The sequence below is a fragment of the Callorhinus ursinus genome, unplaced genomic scaffold, assembly GCF_003265705.2.
Source record: "Callorhinus ursinus isolate GAN/ISIS: 27379988/994484 unplaced genomic scaffold, GSC_fseal_2.0 scaffold31, whole genome shotgun sequence".
Taxonomy (NCBI): Eukaryota; Metazoa; Chordata; class Mammalia; order Carnivora; family Otariidae; genus Callorhinus; species Callorhinus ursinus.
Genome location: NW_027397093.1, coordinates 8,191,865 through 8,213,218, shown reverse-complemented (window position 1 = coordinate 8,213,218; position 21,354 = coordinate 8,191,865). Strand labels below are relative to the sequence as shown.

Sequence of the window (21,354 nt, the reverse complement as noted above, 5' to 3'; positions counted from 1 at the left end):
ATCATGCTGGGACAGCCAATCTCAGAAGGTCTCATACTGTACGATTCGACTTAGATAACATTCTCAAGGTGATAAAATTATACAGACGGAGAGCAAATTGGCTGCCAAGGGTTACGGATGGGGAATGGAGAGCAGGGCTGTGGATGCCTCTATCAGGGGGTAACAAGAGGGAGATCTTTGTGCCCGTGGAATAGCTCTGTATCTTAATTTTTTTGTTGTTGTTACTTAAAACGTGATAATAACATGACACAGAGCTATACCTGCAAGACTCTATTATCAACTGCCTGGTTTGGATATTATATAGTCACATAAATGTAACCGCCAGGGGAAACTGCATGAAGGGTACACAGGACCTCCCCGTACTACCGTCACCACTCTATCTATTTTTCAACAGTATTTATTTAATGTCATAACCGAATTATTCTCTAATTATTTCAAAACTAAAAGTTAAAAAAATAGGCAGAGTGATTATTTTGGGGTGATGGATTGATGCATTTGGTTGTTTTTTTTCCTACAACTTATCCACATCTTAAAATTTTTTCACAGTGGCCATATTGCTTTCAAATTCTGGCATCCCCACTCGGGAAAACAGTATGGAGGTTCCTCAAACAGTTGAAAATAGAGCTACCATACGATCCAGCAATTGCACTACTGGGTATTTACCCCAAAGATACAAATGTAGGGATCCGAAGGGGTACGTGCACCCTGATGTTTATAGCAGCAGTGTCCACAATAGCCAAACTGTGGAAAGAGCCAAGATGTCCATCGACAGATGAATGGATCAAGAAGAGGTGGTATATATACACAATGGAATATTATGCAGCCATCCAAAGGAATGAGATCTTGCCATTTGCAAGGACGTGGATGGAACTGGAGGGTGTTATGCTGAGTGAAATAAGTCAATCAGAGAAAGACATGTATCATATGACCTCACTGATATGAGGAAGTCTTAATCTCAGGAAACAAACTGAGGGTTGCTGGAGTGGTGGCGGGTGGGAGGGATGGGGTGGCCGGGTGATAGACACTGGGGAGGGTATGTGCTACGGTGAGCACTGTGAATTGTGCAAGACTGTTGAATCACAGATCTGTCCTTCTGAAACAAATAATGCAACATATGTTAAGAAAAAAAAGAAGAAGAAGAAGAAGATAGCAGGAGGGGTAGAATGAAGGGGAGTAAGTCAGAGGGGGAGACGAACCATGAGAGACGATGGACTCTGAAAAACAAACTGAGGGTTCTAGAGGGGAGGGGGTGGGGGGAATGGGTTAGCCTGGTGATGGGTATTAAAGAGGGCACATTCTGCGTGGAGCACTGGGTGTTATGCACAAACAATGAATCATGGAACCCTACATCAAAAACTACTGACGTAATGTATGGTGATTAACATAACAATAAAAAATAAATAAAAATAAAAAAATTAACAAATTCTGGCATCCCCCGAAATCTGAAAAACACTGGCAAAGATGAGAAGCAATGAGCTCCCACACCCTCTGCAGGGAGGATCGAAAAGGCCATGATCTCTTTGACCACATGGGGAGAGATCCTGTCAACTGTTAAATGCTGATGCCCGTAGATCCCACAATCCGCCTCCACAGGGAATTCACCCCAGGGCACACTCCCGTGGGTCCCTGTGGACAGATTTAAGAGTGGCTTTGCAGCCCTACTCGCAAAAGCAAAGTAGTCCTGACTGTCCATCGGGGGAACTGGTGAATGGCCACCACTAAGGAATAAGCAACTAATAAGTTACTGACATGACCTAGGCAGATCTAACGATGTGAATGCGGAAGAACCTTTAGGGCAGGCTGTGGGAAATAAGAAATGAGGTTAGCAGCTCAGTCTATTATGATCCCATCTGGGTGGAGAGGAGGGGAGGGGAGGGGAGGGGTAGGGAGGGGAGGGGAGGAGAAGAGCAGAGCAGAGCAGATACAAATGTTTTGAATATTTCGGGGGGGGCGGACCAGAATATATTGTTAACAATCGCTGCCATCGGGGTGGGAACTGGTAGACAGGAGTCTAGAACCAGAGCAAGAGTTATGGTCACGTGTGCCTTCTGTACAACTGGAATTGTGTGTGTGTGCTGGGGGAAAGTGCGTGACTTCCATTTTAATGAGTCAGTTAGAAATACTAAATTAGGCTCCATAATCTCACAGCGTTTTGGGGGTCTGGTCACCAGGGAGGCCATTCGGTGTCCCCAAAAGGGCTGTGCACCCAGGTGAAGCCCATGGCAGGGCTGCCTGCAGTGGCAAAAACTGAAAACAATGTAAATGTCCACAAGGGGGCGTGCTTTCAACTACAGATAACCAAACATCAGAACACCATTAGGTGGATAAAAATACTGAGGGTCAATTTGGAAAGCTATCCATGATGTGGAATAGCAGGATGATCCCACTATTATATCTTAAAAAGAAAACAAAGCCTATAAAACTTTATCTGTGTATAAAGATTTGTATGAGCACTCATGATCTGGCTGGGAGCACATCTTGAAATGCGGGGGGCGGGGGGGGGGGGGGTAAGGGAGGGGTAGAGATTTTTCTCCAGGGGCAGGATTAAAGGGAAAAGAGGGGACTACCACTTTATACATTTTTGTATCGCTTGAATATTTTATGACACGTAAGTCTTACTCTGGTATTTAAAAAGAAATTTAAAAATAAATGGATATAATATTTAATAAAAAAGTTTTCTTTTTAAAAATCACATACAAAAAAAAATTAATCACAGATATCTTCTTTTTTAAACGGTATAAATAAGGGTGCCTGGGTGGCTCAGCCGGTTAAGCATCTGACTCTCGGTTTCAGCTCAGGTTGTGAACTCAGGGCCCTGAGATCAAGCCCCTGCTCAGTGGGGAGTCTGCTTGAGATTCTCGCCTTCTGCCCCTACCCCCAAATGCACACTTTCTCGCACGCACTCCCTCTCTCAAATAAATAAATCTTTAAAAAAAAACTGATGTAAATATACATTCATGTGTAGAATAAAGTCTGTACAGAAATATATTTCAAATGTTCATAAAGGTTATCTGTAAGGTGGTAGCCATGAGTGGGATTCTTTATTTCCTTCCTAAACCTTCTTTGTATTTCCTGATTTTCTACTATAAATAGAAACACAGTATCTGGAAAAAAGGTTTGTTCACATTAGAGAACAAGGTGAACGTGAAAACTCTGTTCATTACTTCGTGTTCAACCTCCCAGATGTCATCTAACCGTCCACGTGAGGCAGACAGCCCCGGCCCTGAGGCTTACCGCCACGATCCTGTCTCCCACGGCGAGGGACCCCTCCTTGGCGGCCGGGCTTCCAGGCACCACTGCAGCAGCATACACACCATTCTCCAGACTGATGCCGCTGTCTGCAAAAACCACAAAGGGCAGACACAGGCAGTCCCCAGTTAACCCCGGCCCTGGTCGCCTGGCCCTCTGGTTCTCCCACCTCATCTTCGTGAGATAAACTTCTGAAGGGAATCTTAGCAGACTGCAACCTGCCCATCCCAGCATCCAGGCCAGGTCGGACCCCCCCCCCCAGGGGCTCAGTCATGTCTGCTCTGGTGAATCGAACACTCGGGAGACCAGCAAGACCCAGGACCCAGACAGCCCCCTGCCAGGGAAACACACACACTGCATTTAAGCAGCATCAAGGCCCCTGGAACAACACACCCAAAAACACACACCTCCCCTCTGCACAAAGAAGGGGTGCCCTGCCATCTGGGGCGCTCCGCCCACTTCTGCGGGCCCACTACCTTTCTGTCCACTCAGGTTGATGTGCAGTGGTGTGATCACCTTCCCGCCCAGGGACTTCCTCCGCCGCACGACCATGTTGATGGCCCCCTCCCCGTTGAGGAGGGCCTTGATGGCCTGCTTCTTGTCCTTGTTGATGAGGTCCACGTCGTTGATTCTCAGCAGCCAGTCATTGACCCTGAGGAGGGGCAGAGCCAGGTCAGTGCCCTCACAGGCCTTGGGACCAGTGGGCAGGCCCCACAGCTCCAGTTTGGGAGACGAGGGGCAGAAAGTAGGTGCGCCACATACACACTCAGACAGATTTCCTCTTCAGGACGGTCAAATGGCTACACTCACAGAGGCTGGAGCCAGGCTGCCTGGGTGCAAATCCTGGCTCTACCACTTACTAGCCGTGTGACCTACCTCCTCTGGACCTCAGTGTCCTCATCTATAAAATGGGGGCAAGAGCAGTACAGTACCTACCTCACAGGATTTTAAAGATTAATGAATTGATTATACAAAGTGCTTAAGCCAGTACTTAGCAAATAGTACCTTATTATCTCTACTCTGTCATGGAATGGGCATGTGATGCACACCCTACACTCCTGCACATACCACACCTGAGCCCTTTCCTACCTAGACAAGTGAGGGGCAGCACCTGGGGCCTGAGGAATGGTCAGACTCACAGGCGCCAGTGAATCACAGTCTCCTTTTAAGAACAATGTTAGCAGCTAAGCCTGCAGGCCTGAGACTGCTAGGCCCTCAGACCCCAGGGTGCGCTCCTTTAACCGCCACCTGGCTCTCCGGGTCCTTCGCAATGGGTCGGAGGGGCCCCCTTCCCTCCGGAGCCTGGGCCTCCTCCACTCTTACCGTAAGCGGCCGTCAGCAATGCTTCCTTTGTCCACTTTAGTGACAAATATCCCACAGTCCCCAGGCAAACAAGGCTCATTCACACCTTCTGCCATATCGAACCCAAGCGCTTTCAAGTCAATATCCTCCTGTCAAAAGAGCAGCACACACGCTTTACACAGCAGTGATTAGAAACCTGTCGCTCCTAAACCTCAAGCTACTCGCTCCACTGTGAGCACCGCCCCTTCACCACGCCGGACAGGGCACTCGGTCCCCAGGATGAAGCCCAGGGGCAGCTACCATCAGCCCCTTCAGCCACTGCAGACACTTGTCCCTGCAGAAGGGCTCTGCTCTGCCCTCTGCCTTCCACGCACCGCACCAGCATCTGCCGCTGCAGAGGCCACGGGGACCAACCTGCCAGAAGCCGGCCTGGACAACTGCAGGGAAAGGATGCATGCACCCCGGGAAGAAAAGCCGCAGCCCCAAAACTGACAGCCATGAACCTGGGAACCCCACAAGGGGGCCATCCTCTCCCGCCCCCGTCCAAAGTGTCCCAGTCGGGACAGCAGGGGAGAAGAGGCATTTAGGCAGCTCACCGTCTCCCTTTCAAACTCCACAACTTCCGTTTCCCACTCCATGGAATCTGTGTCGATGGCCGAGTCATGGGAGCTGTGGGCCATCAGCTGCCGGAACCGGGCCTCCTTCTCCAACTGGGACTCCATCTGCTCCCTAGGAACAGAGAGAGCCATGGCGATGGTCCCCTGGGAGGCGAAGGTCACCGTGAAAGCTAAATGGGGCTCCTTTTGCTCTTGGACTTCATGCCAGTTTCCCAATAAATCTGGAGCAGAATGCCAGGCAGAGCTTCCTGGATATCAGTGGGTTTTCCAAGGGGTTTTCCAAAAGAGACCCAAATTCATCCCAAATTTATCCAGAGGTTTAATGCAATTCCTCAGGAAATGCCAGCCAGACTTTGTGGATAAGGACAGGACTACTGTAAAATGCAGAGGGAAAGAAAGGTAAGGGACTAGAAGAGCCAAGACAATTTGAAAATGAAAAGCTAAGAGGGAGGAACCACTCTACTCGATTCTAAGACTTTTTCTAGAGCTCCAGTAATCAAGAGTGTGTACAACTGCCAGGAAGACAGACACAGAGATCACTGGAACAGAATGAAGAGTCCAGAAATACCCCCCAAGGTACAAGAGGCACGAAAGTGCTTCGGCTGAGGGAGAACAGCATTCAAGCAGTGATGCGGGCGCACCTGCACGCCCACGGCCAGAAAACGGAACCCCAACCCAGACAGCATGACTCACATGAAAGTTAACTCAAAATGCATCACAGGTTGAAATGTTAAAGGTCAAGCTGTAACACGTTTAAAAGGAAAATACAGGAAAAAAAAATCGTTGAGGTGTAGGGTTAAGGTTAAGGGTTCTCATACACCATACAATCTGTTAAAAATTAAAAATTAAAAATCAGTAAGCTGGACTTGACCAAAATAAAAAACTTAAGCTCTCAGAAAGACCCAGTTAAGAGATGAAAAAAGACTCAGGAAGCTTGTACCACCCCCCAGCGACTTGCACCTGACGTCCTTCGTCCTAAAACCTGTGCCCGATGACCCTGCGAATTCATCAGCGCCACGCGCTGGGCTCCCGGCACACCCGTGACCTCCTCCTGGCTCCTGTTCAAGTGGGCACGCCCGCAGGTCCACACCTTTGTCTGGGCTGTGCCCTCACTGGCCAGCTCCAGAAGGCTACGTAGCCTCAGGGCGGCGCCCCAAAGCCGCCTTGGCGGGACACGGCTCCCACCAGCCCTGCGCAGCCTGAACGAAGCTCTGTGTTTAATGCTCACTGCACCTGCTCATCTCTCACCCACTGGGACATGTCTGCTGTCTCTGCAGACCGGGGGCTTCCTCACCAGAGCCGGTTAGAGAGCGCAACAAAGAGGAGGGGCAGATTCAGATATGCTGAACAAACAAGTGGAATTCGACTTTCTTAGAAGTTCCAAGCAATTTCAGCTCCATTAAAATGCATGACCTCCCCCCGGGCTCAAGCCCCCAGGAACCAGGCTTTACCTTAATTTGATCCCACCACTTACTAGACCGAAGATGGGTCCCGGGAGAGAGTGTGTCACTTTGCCTCTTAGCTGGAGATTTTCTTTAGAGCACCCAAGCCCAAGAGGTTCTGGGGTTTTGTCTAGTAAATGAAGCTGGTTGGCTCACGTTAGAGTTACTGAATGGGGAGGGAGGGGGGCTGTCACTCCGTGTGAACGCCGCTGCTCCAGCAGGTGAGGCTTGCACGCTCACACTCACGCTCCTCACCACCCTGCACCACCCTATCAGAACAGAGAGCCCCGGCTTCTACCCTGCAGAGACAGCTCCTGGGTTCTGCCAATCTCCCTTTGTAGCTCTGATCTTTGTATCTTCACTCCACTGATTCGGGTCACCAAGTCTCAAATCACAATCCTGGGTGCAGTGCCATAACAGGGGAGGCTGTCTGACACCCCAAACAGCCTCTTCCAAACAGGCATCCCAACACCACAGGCAGAACAGACTGCAAAGTGGTGAGGGCTTTCCAAACACTGCATCATGAAGTCAGCACCTCGGTCACGTAACTGTCACTCCGTCCGACCCACCTGTGGTCTGTCTCCTCCTATGTGCTATGAGCCCCACAGGGTAGAAACCTGGTTCACTGTTTGGTGGCTTCCCCAGTGCCTCCCACAGGCCTGGCCCATCCAGAGCAGGCACTCGGTAAATCCTTGTAGAGTTGGTGAATGAATGAGGTAGAAAGGGAATGAATGAATGAATGGACAGTAGACGCTTGCCTGTCTCCAAATGGACTGGCTAAGCACAGAGACCTTCCTTCCTATGTGCCTTTGCACATGGTGCCTGCCCACTTCCACGTGCTCACCTTCTGTGATGGTCTAAGAATTTCTCATTAACTCACAACACGGAGGTGGTGTTCAGACCCATTCTACAGACTCACAGAGTGAGGCAGAGTGAAGGGCCGGCAGGCAGGGTGACCCGGCCCTGACAGGAGAGGGGCCACCATGCCCCCTGCAGGCAGGCGCCCACCCCCACATACTTGAGCTCCTTGAGCTCCCGGCTGACATCATTCTTCTGTTTGCGCGTGTCGTCCAGGCTGCGCAGAGCTTCAGCCAGCTCGCTCACCGCCCGGTCCCGCTCTCGCCTTAGGTTGTCACAGAGCGTCCTGGCAGAGAAGGCAGAGGCCGAGGTCACTGTGAGGGGCAGGGGGCAGAGGACTCACAGCCTACAGTGGACTGCAGCCCCAGCCCCCAAATACCCCAGGTGCCCACCTCGCCTCCAAATGCACTGACGGAACACTGGAGAGTCTAGAGGTGAAGCCACCCAGGCCAACCCCATCGAGAGGCAGAGAAGACACTGAGATCCAGGAAAAGAGACATCTCTGCAGTTACTAGGCAACGGGTTCTGAACGTCCAGTGCTCATCCCACTGTTTCACCCTCAGTGTGCCTGGGTGAATGCCCAGCCCAGCCCCAGCCCACCTGGCAGGTCCCTGGATTCCAGCACCTACCACATGCCTCATCTCTACTCACATGCAGGCCTTTCTAGAGCTGTCCCCGACCCTACAACTAAATTGAGCTCCCCACTCGGACAAGAATCATGCTTCATGCATCTCCGAAGCCCTGAGCTCTGTGCAGGTGCAAAGTGCAGGCCTGATAACTCCCCACCAAAGGACGTGTGGCTCCCGGGACCCCAGGACCACCTTGGCCATTCACAGAGAAGGTAGGGACAGGGGACTGGGCAGCAGGGGAGTGTGTGCTCTATGCCACCCCCAGAATGGCACCCTATCATTGGAGGCCCTAAGGGCTGGTCCCCACCTCTCTATGGCCCCCAATCCCCTCCACCCTGAACCCTTGCCTCCTGACCCGCCTTGCTATTTTAAATAGCGGTCTCTCCTCCCGACAGCCACAAGGGATCTTTCTGAAAATCACAAGCACCACCACAAACCCTCACGGCTCTCCCCCAACCAAAAATCAAGACTGTACTGAGGGCTTCCTTCTCGAGGCCCCCACAGCCTGCCCTCAGGAACCCTGTCAGCCGCCTCTCCTGTAACTCCCAAGTCCACAAGCGTGCCCCTGCCCCGAGCACACCACATGCCTTTGTTCATGGCCATGCCCATCCCCCTCTCCACCTGGAAAAATCCCACTCAGGCCTAAATTCTAACTTGAAGGTCATGCTTTCCAGGGACACTTCCCTGCCTGTTCCCCACCCACCCCCCGCCCCGTGCCCTGCATGCCCCCATCACAGCTCTGACCGTGGCCCTGGAATTCACCATCCATATTATCTCCCTCCCCTGCTGCCCTGTCCAACAAAGTTGCCCGTGGCCCCCCGAGCACTGGCCCCGTGAGGGCATCACACCCGTCTGGCAGCCTTGGAGGTTGTTCCTCTCCCAGGGTCTCCTTGTAAGAGGAACCTAAGATCCTGGCACACAGTAGGTGCCCACAGAATAACAACTGAAAGAATGCATTCTTGGTATGTCCATTTCATCAGAAGTCCCCTAAGGAAGAAACCTGTCTCTGCACCATTTCATGGCAGGGGGAGGGTCTCATGCAGACACAGTGCACACGCAGACATCGAGGTTGAAACGAAAAGGGAAGTAGAGACATAATGGGCACCTCTAACTCGATGGAGCAAGGCTCAGCTGAGAAGGGAGGAACCGAGGTCACTCCCACCTTATCAGGACACGTGGCAAGTGATTCTGACCCTCCCCACCGACGCGGTGCGGCCCAGGGAGAGCGGCCCACGCCAGCCCAGGGCTTCCCCGTACCGGATGCTGTCCCGCTCCGCCACGATCTTGTCCCGCTCCTGAAAGGCCCAGTCCCGCCGGCACTTGGCCACGTCCGCCTCCTGGAGGGCTTCCTTCAGCTCCTGGCACAGAGCCTTGCACTGCTTTCGAAGGAGTTCGGCCTCCTTGCTGGCTCTCCCCGCGTCCATTGTCACTGTGTCTTTGATCTGGTGGGGTCAAGGGGTAGGCAGAGGGGTGGTGAGTGAGCTTCCTGGTCCGGAAGTGCCCTCTAGCTGGTGTGGGGGCTGGGGCCGAACCCTCCGGAGCCGAGGGAGGGAAACACAGGACCCTGGCCTGAGCCCATCCCAACACCCCCTGCTGCACCTGTACCCCAGGGACCACCTGTCCCACAGCCACACTCGAGACCCCTAATGACACTGGTAGGGTCCTGTCCAAACTCCCGGGCCTGCAGAGCCTGTCCCAGAACCCCAGCCCCTCCTCAGCCTCAGTCTCCCTGGCCCAGGTAGAACACCTCCCCCGGAACGCTTGTCCCAGGCTCCTCCCTGCCACTCGCATGCTCCAATCTTAGACAGCCCACCTCGTCTCTCTAAAGAGCTCTCCTGTCAAAACATAACGGCACAAGGCCTGAATGCAGTGAAAGGTGCAGACGCCGATCATGACGATTCCCAACCCCCTGGGTCTGCAATACTCATTTTTATGCTCTGGCATACAGAGTTATTTTTAAATCTGAAAATACACCAGTCTTTTTGCTGGGGAAGTCCTGTGTGTCTCAGTTTGTTTAAAAAGCTGAAATCTGATACATTTGCATCTTGACACCTCCCAAAGCATTACATGCTTGGCTACCGTTTCGAATCGAACTCTCGGAAGCACTCGTAGGGAAAGCTCCCTCTGTGCCTCGAGAATCCTTAGACAACGCGGGGAAAATAACAAAGTGAGCATCTACTGCAGGAGGCATTCCCACTTCTGCTCAAACGCTTTCAGAGGCAAAACACGAACAGGACACAAAAGGAACAGGCTCTGCTGCTGTGTGTGCTGAGCGGTAGGAAGAAGGAAGGGAAACGCAGCAAGCAGGCCCCTGCTGGAGCCACGGCCCACCTGTCACAGCGAGCCCGACACGCCACCTCTGCTCAGGTGCGCTCAGAGAGATCCCAGAGGTTCAGCCAAGAGACGAGGATGGGGGAGAGAGAGGAAAATACGGAGTCACCTTACAACCACCCTGCATCTCTCAAGTAAGAGTCAAGAGTCAGTAGGAGCTGGAGAAAAGTCCGCCCAGAAAGTACACCTTAACTCCAGAGTGACACAGTGGCTGGTGCACTCTGCTCACATCCCACATTTCTCAAGATCAATTCAAATTATCTCCGTTCTGATTTTCTTCCCACTTTCATGCAGCCTTGGTTTGTTCAGTTTGCTATTTTTTGAGAACCGATCATTATTAGTAAAGGTGTCAAGAATTTATTAAGATAAGGAATAAGTTTAATGATAACATTTATTTAAATTTACATTTTACTCAGCGATCTATAATATACTAATACAGTTTTATATTTGAAACGTGTTACCACGTGGTTCCACTGAAAGGTCTTTCCCCTTGGCCCTGGATAAGCGTCTCCAGGTGAGGGCCACAAGGGAGACATGAGAGGCCAGCACCGGTGCTAGGCAGCTCCCACGCTCTCCCCTCCCGCCTCCCCCCGCCCCCATGGTTGGTCTCCAGAATGAATTCACTCCCAAAACACTGTTTCCAGATGAGAAACCTAAGAAGTACAAGACTTCGTTTCACCGAGAGGGGAGAAGAACGGGGCATTGTGAAGGCACAGAACTGGGAGCGGAGATCCTGGTAACACAGATGAGGATGCTCAGGGCCCAGGAAGTGACTGGCCCGAGCCCCGCCCCTTAGTGGGGAGCTGAACTCCATTCCGGGTCCCCCGATTCTGACTCCAGTGCTCCCTCCTCTACACTGTGCCATCTCCAAGTGGCAGGTCTGAATCTGCAACAGCACCACCCGAGATCTCCTTCCGTCTGCTGTGGGTGATCCAGGGGGCCACAGGCTCGGGAAGCCAGGGACCCGTCCTCATGAGACACTCACCCGGCCCGGGCACCAAAGCCAACGAGAACGACCCCGCAGAGGCACACCAGGGCCCCAGGGAGAGGGCGGTGCCCCCTGAGCAGATAGCTGTCCCTGAGCACACCCATCTCTTGCAGCCGAGCAGCATCTCACAGCCCTCCCCAGAGGTGGCAATGTTTCTGGAATGCCCTCCTGGTCCCCTGCTGCTTGTCCTCCGCCTCCAACAGTACTCCCTGCCTTACTCGCAGCCCCGAGCTCCAGCACCAGCACGGCCGTCAGAGGCACGGCTGCATTCAGGGCCGGGAGGGAGGTGAGGACGTGGGACAGGAGCTCTGGCGGAGACGCTGGTCTTGGGACATAACTTGTTATCTGGAAGAACCTCTGAGTCAGGCAGCGGTGCCCCACAGCTTCCCGGGGGCAGACACCAGCTGCTGCAGGCAGTCCCTCCACCCTCCTGAAGGCAGTGAGTCCTCACCGCACCCGGTCACCAGGGGCCAGAGGCTGGGGCAGGGGCCCGAGACGGGGACGCTCCCGTGGACATGCCCATTTGGGGAGGGGGGAAGCAGGAGAGAGGGCAGCATCCGGAGCCAGGCAAAGACCCGGACAGGCCCCCTGAAGCCCTGTTTTCACCACAACCCACTCAGAGAAGAGGGGAGAGGGCGGAGGGCGATGAGAGAGGAAAGAGGAAGGAGCTAAGAGAAGGGGAGAGCGTAGAGGACGCACGGCCTGTCAGGAAGAAAAGAACCACTTCCTCAGCTGAGCAGAATGAAGGCAGCTGGGAGACAGGGAGGTGGCCTGGCTGGAAGGCCCACCTCAGCGGACCCGCTGCTGGAGAGAGATGGGGTCAGTCCCAAGGAGCCTCGTCCCAACCACACCTCGGGGCTAACACAGTCAAGGCCACAGACGTGGCCTTCTCTGGCCAGGTGGGGCGTGGTCCTGTCTGGGAAGACAAACTCGCGAAGGAGCCGAGGGTTTCAGCTCTGGAAGCTGCCGGGGTGGGAGCAGGGCTTCTCCGCCCTGGCCTGCTGACTCGGAACAGTGCCTAGACGAGATTCCTGCCTCAGCTGACAGGCACACTTGACATCCAGCCAATGCCCCCTGTGAAGGCCCGGAAACCGGCTCCGGGGCTGAAGGGCAAGCGGAGTGCTGGGAAAAGGTGCGGGGAGGGGGGGGACGACACACGACAGACCGCCCCCAGCTGCCGGCCCCTCGGGAGGCCCGGAGCCCTTCCACGCCACCACCGAGCACGGTTAACCTCCGGAACCCAGGGGCTGCTGGCCTAGCACCTTCTCGGCAGGTCACGCATTCTCCCTGACGGTGTCGTTTAGTGACTGACTCACAGTTTTTTGCTTCACCGTTTTGTTTTCCTTATTTAATATCGACATTTTCCCCAACAATTCAGCTCTCAGATGCAGGAATGTAAAAATGAGGGGATGGTTTCTCTAGGATGATGACCAAGTTCTAATACTTTATCTTTGCTTATTAAAAATGCCCTCATCATGCTCTTCTTCCTTTTCACGAGGGTTTCTCCTTCAAGGTATGGAGAACTCTCACTCCCCTTGTATGAAATCGCTCTTATTTGGCCCCCTTTTGCCTACAGAAACAATTTCATGGGGTTTCACTCTGGTCCTAACAGGGCAGTGAGACTTGGATGGGTATAACCATCATCTTAACGATAAAATAAACAACTACGGTCCCAGCTACCCCATGAGGCGCTGTTCTCGTGTCCGTTTTGTAGATGAGGAAACCGAGGCCCAAAGAGGCAAGAGGTCCCACAAACTGAGGAGCGCCGCTTTCCAAGCACAGCCCTTGTCCCTTGCATTCCCACGGCCCCGAGCACCGCCTGGGCATAAGGAGGCATCACTGTCTGCAGAGAGACTCACAGGCCCCAGTCACCCCTCGGGCGTCAGCCCTGCCTCGGGCTTAGTCCCAAGGGCTCTGGCCGCAACAGCCTAATGCACGCTACCCCCCTGCCTACCTGCCCGACCTTTAACACTTTGCTTTTCACTTCTCACAGACCAGTCTTAAAGGCTGCGTTGTAACTGATCTGCAGAGCAAGCAGAACAAAGACGCAGGAGTGGAGGACTATTTCAGGGCGAAGAAAGTCTGCCACGGTCAGTTGCAGCAGTTCTAAGGTGAGCCACAGCACCAACCAACAGGACGGGAAGGGAATCTCAAATAGAAGGAATCCACGAGCCCACACAAGGCCCAGCAGGGCACACCTGGACTTGGGGGGAAACTGTGTCAGCAATGAGGCCAAAGTGGCTCAGGTAGGAGAGAGACTCCTTGCTGATCACTCCGGAGTCAAGCTTAGTGGCCCGATTCTGATGCCACTCGACCCCCAGCCCCGGACCCTGGAGGCATGTCCCCCAGGGAGCAAGGCTTTAGAAGGGCCTTGGGCTCAGCCTAGTACATCTTCCCAGCAGGAGCCCAGATCTTTAAAGAGCAGACTCCTCAACTATTTGGCGCGGTGGGGGAAGTGTGTGTGGCATCCCTGACGGTGCTCTTCTGCAATCACAAGGCCAAAGGTATCGATGGCTTTGGGCACTTGGCCTTGGGCTCTTGCTTCCCAACAAGCAAGTCTTTGAGATGTGCACTGACCGTCAGCACAAGGCTAATCCATGATCACTTAACCAAGGGCTGGGTGTGGGAGTGTCCATGCGCGGAGTCCATGTATGTCTGTGTGTGTCACCTGACTTGCCTGTGTCGCCGTAAGCTCCAAGGCCCGGCCCACAGCTGGACTTCCCTTTGCGAGCCCTGCAGCCCACACTGGAGCTGGGCCCCAAGTGTGAGCTCAGCAGCTCCCCAGGCAGCACTCGACAGCCCAGCATGCAGGCCTAACAGGACAAGCCATCCGCTCCGCCAATGCGGACAGGGCGGCTGCCACACCCCTGCCCACGCCGATTTCCCAGAGGCCAGGAGGCCAGCCGCCCCCGCCCACCTGCCGCAGCACCTCCATCTCCTCGCTGGCCGCCTTCTTCTCGGACGTGCTGCTCTTGAGCTTGGACTCGGCCAGCTCCACCTCGGTCTGCAGCTTGTCCAGCTCGGAGATGACCTGGTCGCGCTCACTCATGATGAGCTTGTACTCGCTGTACACCGCATCCCGCTCCTCCTTGTACTTCTCCGATTCCTTTGCCATTTTTGCCTGCATGGTCCTCAGCTCGGTCATCTCAGACTGCAGCAGCTCCATCTCCCACTGCAGGTCCTTGTTCTGGGCCGTGGCCTTGTTCAGCTCGTGGTGGATCGCCTCAAACCTGGGGGAGAGAGGCAGCTGGGACGTGGGGGTGGGGACCTGCCCAGGCAGGACCACTGTCCTGGACCCTCGAGCATGAAGTTTCGAGTGAGGTCATCCGCACGGCTGAGAGAGGGAGGTCACGGGGCGCCGGTGCCCCCGGACCTGGAATTTTTCTCAGCCTTCTACAAATACCACAAGTTGATCTGACGACTTCCTGCCCTCTGCTCTACTGAAAATAACAGCGTATTTCTTCCACAGTCAAGCTACATTCTTTTTTAAGAATAAAAACAAAACAATGCTAGAAACACAGCATATAAGAAATAAACACGGCGGGCGCCTGGGTGGCTCAGTTGGTTAAGCGACTGCCTTCGGCTCAGGTCACGATCCCGGAGTCCCGGGATCGAGTCCCACACCAGGCTCCCTGCTCGGCGGGGAGCCTGCTTCTCCCTCTGACCCTCCCCCCTCTCATGTACTGTCTCTCATTCTCGCTCTCTCAAATAAATAAATAAATCTTTAAAAAAAAAAAAAAGAAATAAACATGGCCTTAACGATCATTTAGTCTGACCACCTCATTTCCCAGATGTAGACGATAAGGCCTGGGTGTGGGTGACCGATGCAAGAGGACAGCTCAGCCCTTCTAGGCCGGGAGGCACCGTCCACACAGGCAACCCTGCAAGTCAGAACCTGCAGCTCTCCAGCAGCATTTCGGAACACATGTTCTTTAGAATACCAACTCTTCACGGAACTCCACCGAAAAAGAATGTCTGCTCTCTGATGGCCTACACTGGGAAACACTGTGTCCCCTCCTGGAGTGGCTAGTGCAGAGTCCCAGAGGGAAGGCTCTGAAAAGTCCCGCAGTGCAGACACCTGTCTAAGTATAACTCAGCAATTCTTAATCCCTTTTACATCCAGAGAACACCCTGCATAGGACACCAGTGAAAGCTCCAGGGGACTGGTGTTCCATAGGGATACACCTTACCAAACACTGTTTGAGGGCATGGGTCACTTCCCTAGACCATATACACCTTTAAAAAAAAAATGAAATTTTAGAGGGAACAATGCCTAGGACAATTAACTCTCCTATTTGCTGGGTGGGTGGGTGACACAGAGGGAAGAGGCCTGTGGGGAGACCTAAGAAACAGGGTGGGCAGAACACACCAGAGCTGTTCGGATGTGAGGAAGGAGCACAATTCCCAAGCCACACCAAGTGCCAACAAAATGTTTCCCAAATGTTCTAAAAATATTTTTTCGCATGAAAAGGCACAGTCCCTTTGCCCCCCCCCCAACCCCCTGGAAGTGGGGGAAGCCTTGCAGATAACAGTAAGCCCCTAAAGGAGAGTGGGTCCTAAGGCAATGGTGGCCCACTCGGCCCTGTGGCCGTTCCCTGCGCGGGGGGGGGGGCGGCAGGGCAGCTCTTACCTCCTCAGGGAGAGCGCACACTGGTGCTGCAGCTGGATGGCCGTGTCCCTCTGCTGTGTCAGCATCTCGGCCTGCTTCAGCAGACGCTGGTTCTCCTCCTCCAGCTGCCCCAGGCGGCTCAGGTCGGAGTTGTGGATGGCGACCTTCTCACTGTACCTCTTCCGCAGGGCATCGTAGTCCTTCTTGACCACCTCCAGCTTGTCCATGGCCGTGTCGTACAGCTTATTGAGAATTTCTGATGACCCGTTGAGCTTCAACACCTGGGGACCAGAGCGTCACACTTACCAAGGGCCTGAAGACAGGAGGAAGGACAGACGCACCACTCTCGTCGGTCCACCTGAGGATGGTATTGCTGACAAAGGAGGGGAGGCCACACCTTCGGGCCTTCAGGAGTCTTGAGGTCTGATTCCAAAGGCCCTGCCGTCATACTGGTCAATTTACTCATTCACAAATATTTCTTAAGTGTGCAGAAAGGAGTTACTGAAGCGGGCCCGAGACTTCTATCCTAAGAAAGGCCTGCTTACAAGTTGACCCTTGGCTGGCATCCGGGAACCTGAATGGCAGGTTCCTGACACTCAGGTAAAACGCTCCTCAAGTGGTCAGAGGGGCTCCTGGTGCCTGGACTGGATGAACAGTGTGGCTTAGGCTAAGCACAAGCTTTCTTCTGGGAGTCCAGAATTTCAGTACATGCTAGGCAGAGGGTGCCCAGGAGGCAGGAGCCCAGTAAAATCCCTGGGCAGGGAGTAGGTCACAATTCAAAGACAGAAGGAGTAAGTGTGTCCCATGTGACTCCACAGTGGAGGACTCCTGGAAACTTGCACCTGCTTTCCTCTGGACTTCGCTCCATGCACCTCTTCCCTTTGTTGATTTTGCTTTGCGTGCTTTCGCTGAAATAAATTTTGGCCCTGAGTATGATTATATGTTGAGTCTTGTGACTCCTCCTAGCAAATCACCAAACCTGGGGGAGGTGTTGAGGACCCTCAATACCAGTATCTAATATACTCTAGATGCTGGTGATGCTGGACAGGACACATAAAAGACTGTGGCTTGTGGACATTTTATCCTCATGCAAGGATACAAACACACAGAGACCGGTAGGTAGAGAGGTAGAGAGAAAGAGATAAAAATAATAAATAAAATAACTTCAGAGCATAATAAGGGCTATTGATAAAAGATAGAAGGGCTTAAGGAGGCCTCTCTAAGAAGGTGACTTCTGAATTTGGATGCAAATGAAGAACAGCAGTTAGAGCACAAAGGGGTGAGCAAGTGCAAAGGCCCTGAGGCAGGAACCACCACACATGTTCTAGGCACAAAGAGGAGGGCAGGGCTCCAGTCAGAGCCCAATGAACAAGGAGTGGATTCGAAATGAGGCTGCAGAAATGGGCATACAACTTCAAGGCTCACGGCAAACAAAGACTGTAACCTGAATGAGATGGGAACCATGGGAGGGTTTTAAGCAAGACAGTATTCTACTCCGAATCACAGATACTGAAGTTCACTCAAGGTGCTGCTCTCAAGAATAAAAAATAAAATGAGTTATTTGGTTGCCAGGGGCCTGCTGACTTCTGCTAAGCACCTCGGGGGATCTGAGCCCTTGGGTAGGTCACTCCACATCTCTGGGTTTCGGTTTCCTTATTCCTCAAATGATAGGACTCAACCAGAAAAGCTTGCTTAACCGTTCCAACTGCAACAGGCCAGGAATCATCTGCTTATTCAGCATGAACCCTGAGTTATCTGATTTCTGCAGCGCCAAGAACCAGAACCTGGGACGACTGAATACTCCCTTTGAAGGGAGGGTTCACCCTCAGTAAAGACGATGAACAAGAAAGAGCTAAAAGTCAAAATCACAGAGACAGGGAAAGGGAGACTATTCCTCTAAGACCTAAGCACTAGCTCAACAGTATGAATGCATGAAACACTACTGAAAAGGACACGTAAAAGACCTTTACTCTTAAGACTGAAAGTAAGACGGTACAGACTCTGCTGCAGATGAAGGGTACCCCAGAAATCAGCTCAGTCAGGGCAGGCAATATTTTTCCCTTTTTCTTCTCTCTCTTTTTTTTTTAGCAAAACTCTTCCCTTCAAAGGCAATCTTATCTTACAAGGCAAGGACACTGAAATATAAACCCATTTTAAAAAGCAGTACATAGGTTCCTCGGGCAGTTAAAACCTTCACTGTTTTGTAAAAATGCTTTCACTGTGGCAGATCAGAACTGCACATTGCCAACTCATCGGAAAACCACTAAGCCCACTCTACCGTCTAGAGTTTTTTCTGAAAAAAAGAGTAGAGTATCTTCCAAACATACAGAAAAGAAGCGCACATAATATAACAAGATTTTAAGTACTTGCCACCTAGCTCTAATCCTGATTTTCTTGTCACATGTCTCAAATTGCTCTCCAAAGAAATAAACCACTCCAGCTGTCCCTAAATCCCCTGCCACATCCTCCTTTTATCGTCTCGTCCCCTCCAGAATGGATCACTCCCCTCAGTTTGCTGCCACCCATTTCCATACACAACCTTCTATTTATACCACCTACGTATCGGTAAACGTTTCTAACACTCCTTTAATTCCATGCTGCTCTGGAGACGCAGGGAAGTAATGCCAGGCAGGATTTCACTACATGAGCACATCGTACATTCTTTTTCTGTTTGGTGGACATGTCCCTGGTCTCCATCACGGTGTTCACCATTTCTTACATTTTACGTGTCCGTTTCAGTAGTGTTTCGTGCATTCGTACTGTTGTGCGACCCACCGCCAGAACTCTTCCATCTTGCAAAACTGCACCTAGGTCCCCATCAAACAACAACTCTCCATTCCCCCTCCCTCGGCCCTTGCAACCCCCCTTCTGTACTTTCTGTCTCTGAATCTGACGACTCTAAGTACCTCAGACAAATGGGATCATACAGCGTTTCTTTTTCTGTGACTTATTTCCTTTAGCATAATGTCCTCAAGGTTCATCCATGCTGTAGTATGTGACAGAATTTCCTTCCTTTTTAAAGATGAATATTGCAGTGTATGTATGTACTGCGTTTTGTTCATCCATTTATTTGTCAAAGGACATGGGTTGTTTCTACCTCTTGGCTATTGTGAAAGTCAGATCTTTCTTTAATAGTATTGCCAATCTCATAGACAAATAAGGGCTCTTTTAACTTGCATTCCCAATTACTAGAGAGAGCAACTCTCCTTATGACTCCTGTTTACTGACTATACACATTTTCTCTTCTGTGAATTGCCTGGCCACATCCTTTGATTTTCCTTCCTCCCTCCTTCCCCACCTGCTCCTTTCTCTCTTCCTTTCTTTCTATAGGACTTGGTTTTAAATTCCAGGTACTAGTCCTTTCCCAGTTGTATTTATTACAAAATCTTCTCCCAGTATGTGTCTTATGTTATACTAAAGTTTCCCATTTTGATACAGTAAAATCTATCAATCATTTCCTTTATGGCTTGGGTTTTGGTTATTCTATTTAAGAAGCTCCTTCCTACCTTGAGATCATGAAGATTCTCTATCTTTTTTTCTAAAAAGTTTCAGTTTTACTTTTCACATTTAAATCTTTAAACTACTTGGAATATCTTTCCTATATGTTGTGGCATGGGAATATAACATTTATTCTTTTCCATAAATCACCGAGTAAGAACTGAGCCCAAGTCCAGGACAAAGTGAGGACAGCTGAATGCCTCCAGGTGCAGACAGTGAGGGCTGAAGGACACCAAGCACATCATCCGATGCAGGGCCCACAACGTACAGAGGCGTTCCACAAGGACCCACGCCCACATGTGCCCAGGACACAAACAGAGAACGGAGAGTTCTCCGATTTCTGGGTCAGTGTTTCTACCCGTGTCTGAAAAAGGTCCAGCTTCTAGACTGGATTGCCCCGACTTGTGGACAGTACCTCAAACATTCCAATTAAAAATCACTTCAACGGATGCCTGGGTGGCTCAGTCAGTTGAGCGCCTGCCTTTGGCTCAGGTCCTGATCTCAGGGTCCTGGGATTGAGCCCCTGTGCTGGGCTCTGTGCTCATCTGTGACCCTGTTCCTCCCTCTGCCTCTGCCCCTCCCCCCACCCCCACCCAGCTCAGCTCATACTCTCTCTCTCTCTAATAAATAAATAAAATCTTTTTTAAAAAACAGAAAAAATAAATCACTTCAAATGTTTTACACTCTGCACATCCCCTAAGCCAGGTGAGAACCCCACTGGCTCCAAAGGAACGACTGGTTTCTGCAAAGGCCCTGCTGCCATTCTCGGTCTTGCCCACTAGGTGGCAGCCCTGGGTAGCCCGGCTGAATGCTCTCCTGCAGTTGCCACATCTTCTGAGCTTCATCAAGAAGAAACTAGTTCTAAAGGCAGCCTTGACACAGCACAAATACTCATTTTGGGCCTTGCTATCTTCACGGGTCCACAACAGAATCTGGAATCTACACCGTGGCTTGCCCTTTCTTCCTTGGGAGACAGTCCCCCAAAAGCCTCAACCGTGAGGAGCTTGGACTGGAGCCTGCATGACAATCCAGGGCAGCGAACTGGCTGCCAGGACAGGTCCCAAGTTCCCGGGAAGACAGCGACAGTCAGGGAAAACCCCAGAGCAGACCCAGAAATCCCTTCTGATGCTCAGCCCAGATCTCACATGGTGGGATGTGGCATCAGAAGGGACCTGGGATCATCGGGCTAATAGCCTGTGTTGTTCTGGCTATGGCCTTGCCCACAGGTGAACACTCCACAGGACCAGATCTTGCCTATTATGAGCTGAAATCCACCTTCCTCAACTTCTACCCTCTTGTTCTCATTCTAGCCCTAGTCCCGAAGGATCCCTTTCCCACAGGACAGCATCCAGACATTCAAAGAGGCTCATGGGGGGGCCTGGGTGGCTCAGTCGTTAAGCGTTTGCCTTCGGCTCAGGTCATGATCCCAGGATCCTGGAATCGAGCCCCGCATTGGGCTCCCTGCTCAGCGGAGAGTCTGCTTCTCCCTCTCCCACTTCCCCTGCTTGTGTTCCCTCTCTCACTGTGTCTCTCTCTTGTCAAGTAAATAAATAAAATCTTTAAAAAAAAAAAAAAAAGAGGCTCATGGGCCCCCAAATATTTCTCAACTTTTCTCTACAAGCAGGACTCAAAATGTGGGCAAATGTGGTTAAAGCCTCTGAAGAAGTTTGGAAAAACCATGGCCATAGTTAACTCTGGAGAACTGAAAAGCTATCCTATTTATTAGCTTAGAATTTTTCCCTTTTATAATCAGATGATTATGGTCTTATTAGATAGTTCAACCTACACACACACACACACACACACACACACACACACACACACACACGTT

At 51.8% G+C, this 21,354-nt stretch overlaps 1 protein-coding gene across 1 annotated transcript in view; it reads right to left on the bottom strand.

The window, feature by feature from the left end:
* The window catches only part of DLG5 (discs large MAGUK scaffold protein 5), a 122,883-nt gene that overhangs the window by 27,082 nt on the left and 74,447 nt on the right, over positions 1–21,354 (bottom strand). Inside the window, exons 6-13 of the mRNA XM_025850496.2 lie at positions 16,047–16,306; positions 14,334–14,646; positions 9,355–9,539; positions 7,629–7,754; positions 5,148–5,280; positions 4,573–4,700; positions 3,726–3,901; positions 3,235–3,338 (exon numbers count right to left, since the gene is read on the bottom strand). Of these exons, the coding sequence (XP_025706281.1) occupies positions 3,235–3,338; positions 3,726–3,901; positions 4,573–4,700; positions 5,148–5,280; positions 7,629–7,754; positions 9,355–9,539; positions 14,334–14,646; positions 16,047–16,306 (1,425 nt within the window). The remainder of the gene's footprint in view (positions 1–3,234; positions 3,339–3,725; positions 3,902–4,572; positions 4,701–5,147; positions 5,281–7,628; positions 7,755–9,354; positions 9,540–14,333; positions 14,647–16,046; positions 16,307–21,354) is intronic.